The 12,112-nt window shown below is 34.7% G+C and overlaps 1 protein-coding gene across 1 annotated transcript in view; it reads left to right on the plus strand.

The window, feature by feature from the left end:
- Positions 1–12,112, plus strand: part of LOC106777074 — a 56,593-nt gene that overhangs the window by 42,933 nt on the left and 1,548 nt on the right. The window contains exons 51-62 of the mRNA XM_014664592.2: positions 1,534–1,715; positions 2,835–3,347; positions 4,474–4,651; positions 4,757–4,893; positions 5,631–5,757; positions 6,750–6,971; positions 7,148–7,507; positions 9,733–9,891; positions 10,016–10,300; positions 10,367–10,588; positions 10,694–10,746; positions 11,810–11,918. Coding sequence (XP_014520078.1) covers positions 1,534–1,715; positions 2,835–3,347; positions 4,474–4,651; positions 4,757–4,893; positions 5,631–5,757; positions 6,750–6,971; positions 7,148–7,507; positions 9,733–9,891; positions 10,016–10,300; positions 10,367–10,588; positions 10,694–10,746; positions 11,810–11,918 — 2,547 coding nt within the window. The remainder of the gene's footprint in view (positions 1–1,533; positions 1,716–2,834; positions 3,348–4,473; positions 4,652–4,756; positions 4,894–5,630; positions 5,758–6,749; positions 6,972–7,147; positions 7,508–9,732; positions 9,892–10,015; positions 10,301–10,366; positions 10,589–10,693; positions 10,747–11,809; positions 11,919–12,112) is intronic.

A 12,112-nucleotide genomic window follows, 5' to 3' on the forward strand; every position in this document is an offset into this window, starting at 1 on the left:
AAAGAGGAGCAAAACGTAAAAGTCAGATCTGCTCAAATACAGCCAAAACTAGTCGTCACCGACCCTAGGAACGGACTCAGGGGGCTCCGGCGACCCTGTCTGTGTCGGTGCCGGCGAGTGGGTCTCGCCGGAGGTGGGCGCGTGGGCTACACGCGCCGGCGACGGTGGCGGCTCCGTTCGAGGAGCGACTTTCGGCTCTGTGATTGCCGGTGTTGGGCGCACCTTTCTGCCCTATCGACGACCCCGACCGGCGACGGTGGCAGCGGCGGTGGTCGGAGAGTGGCGGTGGTACGCTTCTTGCAGCGGAATCTAGCCCCTAAGACCAGGAACTCTGACACCAAGTTGAAAATGAGACTTATTATTATTCTCAAATCATAAAAAATACATTCTCAAACCTTCTATTTGTAATAATCTAGTTCTCCTAAAAAGGGAAATAGGGAAACTAGGAAACCTAGGGAAAAATAAAATAAAATAAAATATTATGTATCAATCTTCCTCTAATTAGGAAGATTCTATAGATATTATCCCATATTACAACAATAAGCAAGTTTGCAATAGCATCAGTATGCTCTCTACAATCTTAACTAGGTTGTGTATATATACTTAAGCAATGACAGAAGCGATTGTGTGTGTATATACTGAGAAAAACTGTAACTGCGTTTTTTTAAACTAAAAGCAAGTTTGCAATAGCATCAGTATGCTCTCTACAATCTTAACTAGGTTGACTCTCTAGACAACATCAATCGTCTGCAACATGCTTTGATATTATGAAAAGAGGAAAAAAAGCATATACATGATGGGGCTAAACCAAACTCATCAAAATAATTTATAAAATTGTAAACGATATTTGTCCGTAAAGAAATCAATATTACAAAAATAAAAGGCACGAGACCCTACTAACTATCAATATGATATCTAATTCCTAGTGCTGCAAGTAACTCAACATATTACCCCGTTCTCTCTCTATATGTATGTGTGTGTCCGTCAATATGTGAAACTTTATAAACCTCATCTCTTTAAAAAGAGCTATACAATTTAACCATCTTTTCAAAAGCCTCCAAGTTAAGACCAAATACATTGAGATTGATTGTCATTTTATTCGAAAAAATAATATATTTGAAGATATCGAGTTAAGTTTCTTAACTAAAGTGATCAATTAATAAATGTTTTCACTAAGTCTTTACGGAATTTTGAATTGATTATATTTGTAACAAGCTTGGTATGTATAATTTATATGCACTAGCTTGAGAGGAGAGTGTTAGATGTTGTTGAGACATCATTAGATATTGTTAATTATAATATCATGAGTATTTGGGCTTAGTCCATATTTTCATTTAGGATTCTTCATTATAAATACATTAACCTATACGCATATTCTACATAAGAGAATTAATCATATATCTAGTTTTTAACTATTTTCTCATTGGTTGTTGCCTACTCAAAAAAATTTCCATATGTATTTTCAAACTTCTGTGGTCAATCATCATCTTATTGAGTTTAAATGATGAGATGGTATTTTTGTGTTACATGTAGGTGAAACTTGAAGGAAGTAATTGGTCATTTCCTCTTCAAATTGTAAGAGAGGACACAATCTCACTTGTCTTGAGGATGAATGATGGTACTATCAAACTTTTGAGAACTGAAATTCGAGGATATGAAGAGGGGTCCCGTTTTATTGTGGTTTTCCGCCTTGGATCATCTGATGGTCCTATCAGGTACAGATATGCATGTTTAAATTGGCCTATCCTTTACTTGTAAGCACGGCTAGCATTCTTATCTAGTATATATCACAAGTGGTGAATGATTTGGATATGGTTTCCCAGTAAAAGGTAATAATAATGAAATTATGTATAGGATCATTCTTACACAAACAGATTTTCAGCTTGCTCCTTTTGGTTATTACGTGTCATATCTAATTTTTATTATAAGTAGTCATAATTATCATATGGCTTTTGGAATTCATGTGATGTAGTGTCTTATTTGCACTACTGCAATTACTTGTGATTTTTATGTTGTGTTATTTTGGATTGACTGCTTGAAATTAATCTGAAAGGAGAAGGCATATGAATGACTTCTATAATATATTTCTTAAGAGGGAGAAAATGTTTTTTTTTTCCTAATATTTGCTTCTTTAATGAGGAAAATGGACAAGAAAATTTGTGTACAGGTTCTTCCAGAGGGTTGTGATGCAAAATGTAAATGTAATTAATGAAGTACTAAAGTTACATTCTCTTTTCTTTATCATTAGGTGGAGAACCTTGTAGCTTGAGTGCCATGTTAAAGACCTTATTTTACTCAATGTAAACCTCAACAATATCAAGTCCATTAAGAACTGACATTCACTCTTCCAAATATTAACCAGATGGTAGTCTTTTCCATTACATTGACAACTTTATTCGCTATAAGTATTTGCTATACTGCCACTTAATCAATCCTATAGGTATACTTTTCCGCAGCCAAAATGTTGATAAAAATGCCTATTGTTATAACTTACTGACAAGGAAAGAGAATCCAACCAAAGGACTAGTGTAATTAGTGGTAGAGTCTAATGGCTTGAGTACCATACTGTGCTCCTTCTACTGATTGTGAGACTCATAACAATCAGTTATGCATCAATTATAATCATTAGCAGTAAGTATACAAAGAAAAAACACCCCATCCTGAAAAAAACCAACACCTCCAACCAGATAACTTATTAGGGATAGAAACAAATTAGTTTATACTAGGTTTCACATGATAGATTCAGTATCTTGCCATTATTTCTGTGTAAATCTGACACTGAAGCTTGTATGAGTGTATTTCTTTGGGAGAGAAACTGACTTTATCTCAAACAGGATTGAGAACAGAACGCCAAACAAGGCACTTAGCATTCGGCAGTCTGGATTTGGTGAAGATGCTTGGATTCAGTTGCAACCTCATTCGGCAAAGAACTTCTCTTGGGAAGATCCATATGGCAATAAGTTTTTAGATGCTAAACTTAGAGATGGTGATAGCGATGCAATTTGGAAACTTGATTTGGAAAGAAGTTTATCATCTTCGGTAGAACTTGGGTTGCAATTCCATGTGATAGATAGGGGAGATATAATAATTGCAAAGTTTACCAATGATAGGATGCCAAGCTCAAGTTCAAATGAAGAGATTAGAGGCCCGGTGACTTCTGGTAAAGGGGGAGTTTCTGGTGCTCAGGATGAGATGCAGAGCAGTATAACTCCCTTTGAGCTCTTAATAGAGTTAGGGGTGGTTGGAATTTCTTTGGTGGACCATAGACCGAAGGAGCTCTCCTATTTATACTTAGAAAGAGTGTCCTTAACATATTCAACTGGCTACGATGGTGGAAAGACAAGCAGGTAACAGCCTTATCATTTTAAGATGCATATCCAAATGAAGCATGTACCCAAAGAGCATGTTTTGGTAAATAAAAAAATAAAAAAAATACTTTGAATGTCTATTCTGTAGAAAAGAGCTGACAATTTTTTGATTTGATAATACTTTGATTTTTTTTCTTAGGACACGATGACGGTTTATGTGTGGGACATTTTCTCTCTCTTTTCCTACATGCCTTTAATGTCTACCATTAATTTCTCTTGAACCCTGTTTAATAGGTTCCTAGTTTGTTGACCCATGTGAATTTACTGGTTGCTTCATTTTATGCCTGCATCAAATAACTCGTAAATATAGTTTGTTGGTTTTTTTCACCTCAGTATTAAGTGAAATGTGTTGACATGCCGTCCATATAACAGTATAAGTTATCCCTCTCTTATGCAACTGTTATGCTATACATGCATTTCAAATCTACCTGTCCATCAGTGCGTGCATATGCCACCATCACAAAAGTCAATTAAAAAATTCATAATCTAATGTGAAATATAGAGGCCAAACTTTGGACAATGACCTTGTTCTCACTCCAAACTCATTAGTTAGAATAGTCTCTTTCAGTTTGAAAGTTATATATGTTACTTTCAGTTGTAGAGTTGATTAGGTGTAACCAACTCCAGCACTCTATATACAGGTTTTCACATAACACAAGTTATTAAATAGATTACTAATTACACATCAAAGTACTATATGATGGTTTAGTCCCACATCAATTAGACATGTGGTTTAAATAGAGCTTATGAAATTTGAACAATTGTTATCTTACTAGTTAATTTTGTAAAGTTAGGAATATCTGAAGCCCAAATTCTAAGATAGTATTAGATTCTATCTTAGACTTATTCTTGGGCCACTTTGAATTTGCACGCTCTAGGTTATGAATCCTAGGAGTGAGGAAGTGTGTTGGGAAACTGCCTTAGTTGCAATCTCTTGGGTCCCACATTAGATGCGTGGTTTAAATAGAGCTTATAAAACTTGAGAAGTCCTGACCTTACAATCCAATCTTGAAGGGTTGAGTGAAGCTCTAAGTCCAATTTCTAAGAATATGTATGCATGCTATATTTTCAGCATGGTAAATTGATATTTAGACGTTTTTTACAGGTTCAAGCTCATATTTGGTTATTTGCAACTGGACAACCAGCTCCCTCTAACATTGATGCCTGTGCTCTTGGCGCCAGAACAGACCTATGATGTGCAACACCCAGTATTCAAGATGACAATCACCATACAGAATGAGAATAAAGATGGAATTCAAGTTTACCCATATGTTTATATACGAGTATGCTATGTTTTGATCTTATGATATTGCAGTTTTCTTTTGATAAAATTTCAAATATTTAAATTTTATTATTTATGATCTCTTTAATTTTGATGGATGCCCTAGGTAACCGACAAGTGTTGGAGGCTTGAGATTCATGAACCTATTATTTGGGCTCTCATGGACTTCTACAACAATTTGCAACTAGATCGCTTACCTAAAAGGTCAACTGTCACTGAGGTTGATCCAGAGATACGATTTGAGTAATACTCTTTCTCTTTACTTTTTCAATATATAGCTTTAGTTTTGTGTATATTTTTTCGAACATTATAGCTCGATCGCTTTTATTGGGCTTTCAATGTTCTACATATAGTCAATTATATGTACCAATGCATTACCAGATGACATAAATACCTATAACTAGACGGTCTTATATGGAGCATGTTTGATATGTGGTGGCTTTGAGTTCAAAATCCTTGCCATATTAATTTTCCTGGTGAAGTTATATTATATGTGTATGTGATGATGAGTGTGTTTGATAATTTTGTGTTTAATACTTATTAAAAATACGTTTAAGGTGAACAATGAGAAAAGCCCCTTACAATGTGTATAATCTCTTATTAAATTTTGGAGGATTTTCTCTCTCACCCAGTTGAATGCACTCTACTTTCTTCCTTTATCCCTGGGAGTAAACAACTGAAAATATGGCTGCAACTTAGCTTGATTGGGGAATCAGGGAGTGTTAAAAGAAAACTAATTTGGAGGGTATAAAATTGTATTGCATAAAATTGTATTGTTAGGCTTTTGGATTCCAAATCTTATTGCTGATTCCTAGGTAAGTAGAATTACTCAAATACAGCCAAAGTCTGCTGTTGTGCTCTGCTTATGCGAAATTTGTTCAATGAAGGATGATTAGTTTACCCAGAAAATTACACGTTACTGTGTTGTGATTTTGTTTGAGAAAATGTGATTTAATTATGTGATCCCATTCATTTTGCAGCCTAATAGATGTTTCAGAAGTAAGGTTGAAGTTTTCACTGGAGACTGCTCCAGGGCAAAGACCTCATGGGGTCCTGGGCATATGGAGTCCTATACTTTCAGCTGTTGGAAATGCCTTCAAGATCCAGGTGAGCTATTTTATTATACACATAGACACACACAAGATAGAATTACAATCAAATTCAATAAAGATGTGTTGTATATCATCCTTTTGTTTTTAAATTCTATGACATTATGTTGCCCTAATCATACTTTTGATAGTATTGCGGACTTGGATGAATTAAGTTTCATGTATCTGACAGGTTGTTCCAATCGTATTTGTGTTTTTATCAGCCATCTGGCTTTATATATGATGCGTACTTTATTTATTCTGATAACTCAACCATTTATTTTTCTATTGTCCCTAAATATTTAATTTCTTTTTATATGTATTAGAAGAACTCCAACATTAGTGGGCTAGAAACAAACAAATGGGTCTAAGAAAGGGGGCCATGAGTTCGGAGGATGCTATTTTCAATTAACAAGCCACTTGAGCTGAAAGTACACTTTTAGTTTATATTCCTTTTATTTTCTTTATTTTTTATACATTTAAAATTTTCTGTAAATGACTAATAGGTGGAGTTTGATCTGTCAACCTAATTGGGATTGCAATCTATATAGTCACGCTTTAGCATTCTTAGTTTTCACTAAAAAAAGGCTGGAAGCACACTGACTCACTCTCCCACATTCTTGTACGTGACCTGGATATAAATTATAATAAAAGTGTTTAGAACCTACAATTAGAAGGAGGATAGAGTATCTTTCAAAACATGAAAAGCAGGGTAGAACAAAGAAGCATGAATATAACAAGATTGTAAGCGAGGAAGGATGTCAAGTCTGCTTACATGCTTGCAGTTATTCCTGATTCCAAAGAGAAGCATTTTAGTTTTCTGTGTTGCAAGGATTGGGTGTTGTTTGCTAGTTATTTGTACCATTGTGAATACTAACTGCACGTTGACTACAGAATTTTCGAGATTTGTTACATTTTCCCTTACCATTATGGCATAATTTTGACGAAAAAAATGTTGTCACCATTTTTGTAAAATAACTAGGCTATTAACATTGTGACCTATTATTTTAGGTGCATCTAAGGAGGGTGATGCACAGAGACAGATTCATGAGGAAAAGTTCAATTGTTTCAGCTATTGGAAATCGTATTTGGAGAGATTTGATTCATAATCCTTTACATTTAATATTTTCGGTGGATGTACTAGGTATGACAAGCTCAACATTGGCATCTCTTAGCAGAGGCTTTGCTGAGCTATCCACGGATGGGCAATTTCTACAATTACGTGCGAAGCAGGTGACACTTAATTCTTGATTCTACAGACAAATTTATGAGACCCTTTCATTTGTGTCTCTTTGATACTAGTTTTATTTTCCTAGAATATATCCTAATTTTTTTCCTAATTATTCTGAAAATTATTGATTCAACTTCTGATAAAAATATATATATGTTGTTTTATCTCTTGAAAACAGGTAAGATCAAGGAGAATCACTGGGGTTGGGGATGGGATCATTCAGGGAACGGAAGCTCTTGCCCAAGGTGTTGCCTTTGGTGTCTCCGGTGTAGTGAGAAAGCCTGTGGAGAGTGCTCGACAGAATGGTCTCCTAGGATTGGCTCATGGGCTTGGACGTGCCTTTTTAGGTTTCATTGTGCAACCAGTAAGCGGTGCCCTCGATTTTTTTTCTTTGACTGTTGATGGAATTGGTGCAAGTTGTTCCAAATGCTTTGAGGTTTTCAACAGCAAGATTTCGTTGCAAAGAATTAGAAATCCTCGGGCTGTACATTCTGATGGGATACTAAGAGAATATTGTGAGAGACAAGCTATGGGGCAGGTATGTTAATTAAACGCATCTCCACAAGTACACTGAAAGATTTAAAGTGGTATTTTTTTCCTGCAAGAAGGGGGGAAACAAGGAACATATTTTTCTTTTGTCCCCGTCAATTTTATTGTCTAGATAGATACTTTTGGCTCATCTAAACTAATTGCAGAAGTTATATTTGTAATGCACTCTCAAATTTAGGAGAAATGATATGATTGCATTATTATGATATACTTTAGATTTATATATATATATATATATATATATATATATATATATATATATATATATATATCTGCTGTTTATTTTGGGAAATAGGGACAGCTTATTTTAGGGGACAAATCCATGTGATTATAGGATTGCTTCTAAATAGACAAGCCTGGTGTTAATAGCGAGATACAGTAGCGGTAAAGAATAAAAAGACAGCAAGACTAATGCAAAATTTTCTAAATGCATCCCTCAAGCTGATGAATATAATATTCTCCATTTTTGGCTTAGACATAATTCTTTCGAAGCTAATATTGTTCAGCTGCTTGGTGAGTACATCTACAAGTTGATTTTGAATGGATACATATGGGGGAAAATTCAGCCTCTAACTAGTTTTTCATTGATAAAATGTTTGTCTAGCTTGATATATATAGTTGTATCGGTTGAAAATAAGAATGATTTTATTATTCTCCATCTTGTGAATTACATTCTCCTTTGCTCTGTTTGTAACAATCTAATCTTCTAAAATAGGAAAATAGGGAAACAAAATAATCTAAAAGATTACACATCTATTTTTTCTAATTAGGAAGATTCTATAGATATCTTCTTTAATTAAGAAGATATTTCCTCTAATTACAATACTCTCTCAAGTTGATAAATGAATATCAATCATTCTCAACTTGCCTATAAGATCTTGAAATCTACCTGGAGGGAATCCTTTTATAAAAATATCTGCTATTTGAAATTTTGTAGGATCATGAGTTGTAATCACAAAGCTTCTGTCTAGATTATCTATAATGAAATGTCTATCAATCTCAATGTGTTTGGTCCTGTCATGTACTGGATTATGGGTCATACTCATGGCAAACTTATTGTCACAATGTAGTTGCACAGAGTTATCCACCTTGACTTTAAGATCATCCAAAACTATTTTCATCCAGAGTCCTTCACACATTCCTTGAGCAAGAGCTCGAAATTTAACTTCTGCACTAGAACGAGATACTTTATCTTGCTTTTTGCTTCCCCATGTTACCAGACTATCTCTAAGAAACACACAATATCCAGAAGTAGATTTTTTGTCAGTAATAGAACCTGCATAGCCAACATCAATATATATTTTCATAGTCAATGTGTCTTCCCTTTTGAATAATAGCCCCTTTCCTAGACTTGATTTCAAGTATTGGAGAATTTTGTCAACTGCTTGCATGTGTCTCTCTCTTGGATCACTCATAAATTGACTCACTACACTAACTGCATAAGCAATGTTTGGTCTTGTGTGTGATAGATAGATCAATTTTTCTATCGATCTCTGATATTGGGCCTTCTCTACAGGAGGACTTTCCTCACTTCTAATTTTGTGATTCTATTCTATAGAAACTGTTGAGGTTCTACATCCCAACTTTCCTGTTTCTTTGAGGAGATTCAGTACATATTTCCTTTGGGAGATGAAAATTCCGTTCTTGGAGTAAGCAACCTCTATTCCAAGAAAATATTTGAGTTTTCCTAGGTCTTTCATTTCAAATTTGGCAGCCAATCTATCTTGCGAGGTTTGTTATTTGTTGAACCTATTGTGCCACCCATTATCAGAAAATTTGTTGTTTGTTGGGCTTACCCATGAATTTTTTGTTTATGCACAAGATGTATATGTCTTGGTGTTAGCAAAATGTGTTGGAAGTCTCACATTGACTAGTGATAAGGCTAGTTTACACTTTATAAGTGGGTGCAAACCTACAAACTAGTTTTGTGAGTTTAAGTTAGGCTTAAAATCCACTTCTTAATATTCTCTAATTATTTTTAACTTCATCCAATAGTAAAAACCATTCTAAGGATGGGGATTTCTATTTGGTGCTAATAATTATTTGATAGAATGGTGTGAGTCATACTTTTATTTTAGATTACTTGGAAAAATGAGTATTTGTAGTCACTGGAAAAATTTGCTTATGATGTGCAACCTAGGAAGGTTTCTGAATGCTTATAACGTGCAATACCTTATTTATGTTTTCGTTTCTCAATTTATTTGTTGGGTCCAGATGGTGCTTTACCTTGGAGAGGCAAGTCGACAATTTGGATGTACTGAGATTTTCAAGGAACCTTCAAAATTTGCTTTGTCTGATTATTATGAAGAGCATTTTACTGTGCCCCATCAAAAAATTGTTTTGGTAACCAATAAACGAGTTATGCTTCTGCAGGTTAGTCCAAAAACACATCATAGGGATTTTTAGGGATAGTGGATTATGCAAGCTTAGCCATTGAGATTAGGGTTATGTTTCTCTTATAGAAAATTACTCACTTGTCTTTTCTGTTTCTGTCTAGTGTCTTGCTCCTGACAAGATGGATAAAAGACCTTGCAAGATTATTTGGGATGTACCCTGGGATGAGTTGATGGCACTGGAGCTGGCTAAAGCAGGCAGTTCCCAACCTTCCCTCTTGATCCTCCATCTGAAACATTTCCGGAGATCTGAAAATTTTGTGCGAGTGATAAAATGCAATAGTGTGGAAATGTTTGAAGGAAGAGAACCCCAAGCTATTAAGATATGCTCAGTTGTGCGCAAAACATGGAAGGCATATCAGTCTAACATGAAAAGCTTGATTCTAAAGGTAAGTGTTCATAGCCTGGTTCATTTCTGGAAATGGAACAGAGTTTTAATAGAATTTCACTTCTAGGTTCCTTCAAGTCAGAGACAAGTGCATTTTTCCTGGACTGAAGTGGATAGCAGAGAATCACGGACCCCTAATAGTAAGGCCATTATTAGTTCTAGAGATATTTCATCAAACAGTACAGAATCTGATGACAGGCGATTTGTGAGACACAACATTAATTTTTCGAAGATCTGGAGCAGCGAACAAGAATACAATGGTCGATGTTCATTGTGCAGCAGAAAACAGGTCTTCTACTGACTCAGTTCGTGCTAATGTTGCTTGAGCACTAGAGCATGTAGTTGTTAAGCTGAATTGAAGGAATTAAATGTAACATGCATTTTATGTTCTCAGATTTCACGAGATGGAAGCATATGTAGCATTTGGAGGCCTGAGTGTCCTGATGGGTAATTATCATTCTTCTCTACATTTGTTTGATAATGGAATGAGTTAAATCTTCTCTACAAGCATACTTAGCATTTGGAGCTCAAACTAGGCTTTTATTTGTTTAAAAAAAATCAAATTTAAATTTTTAACTTGGCTTATTTTTAAAATATGAAAGCTTGAACTCATCTTGTTTAGCTTTTTTATGGGTTGATGGCTCGTTTCCCGTCATCAAATATATTATATAAAGTATTTTAAGTTTATTAACTTAGTGTTTAACAATGAACATTCTCATGTAGAAGATAAAGTAAAAATATAATGAAAAGGACGATAAGGGAATATTAAAAACGTTATAGTTTGGCAATGTAATTGTTTATATAAAGTTATAATATACCAAGCACGCCCTTTTCATATCTAAATTTAGCATTATCAGTACCCCACCCCTTTCCTTTATTTTTTGTGTGCATGTTGACTTATTTTCCTTAATTTGTCTTGATATTAGTTTAATTAATGTATTTTCCTATTGCTTGAACGTATGTGGGTTATTTTTGTGCAAATCCTAGGAATCTTATAGGTTGGGCTTGCATTATCTTTTCAAAACTAATTTGTTTAAACAATTATCAGTTGGCATATGCTTTCCATTTAAAGTTTGATGCATATTCCTATCATTTCACCTATCTTATATGCACGACATTTGTATCTTAGCATAAATTTGGGCCTACCAGAACAGGTTGTACATAGTAAGTTATCTTTACATTCTGAATTTTCTGAAAAGATTAGTACTGTTCATGGCCAATGCTATATTCCAATTTGATTTGGCATGACCTAGTTAGATTCACTACTTCCTAAACATTAAGAAAGGTCAGGGATGTACTCTGCAATTTCTGTTGACTATGTTCATCCACTTTGGAGTTGCTGAAAACATGAATTATTCTGATCAACACATATGGAAAGATGACAATTGTTTTCTTGCATTGGTGAAATGCGCTCTTGGTCCCTTGTTTATTTGAATTAATTAAACTTGAAAGGGCATGCCTTTATGCCATAGATACTGTACATGGTTATAATGTCAAATTACTTTTCCAGATATATATATATTGGGGATATTGCTCGTGTTAGTCCCCACCCTCCAAATGTGGCTGCTGTCTACCGCAAGATTGATGGACTTTTTGCTCTCCCGATGGGATATGACCTGGTAAGGTTAAAACTAAGTTAGCCTGTTACGACATTCAAATGATAGCAAATTAAGTTTCATAGATCATTTGAGAAGAAGATTAATGTTTTTCTTATTCCAACCATTAGAAAATGAATGTAAATATTAGGCAAAGATTCATTGACTGCTATTTTCTTCAGTTTACGGTACCATGCTGTTGTTTGTGTCAAAATGAT

Source organism: Vigna radiata, chromosome 11 (assembly GCF_000741045.1).
Source record: "Vigna radiata var. radiata cultivar VC1973A chromosome 11, Vradiata_ver6, whole genome shotgun sequence".
Lineage (NCBI taxonomy): Eukaryota > Viridiplantae > Streptophyta > Magnoliopsida > Fabales > Fabaceae > Vigna > Vigna radiata.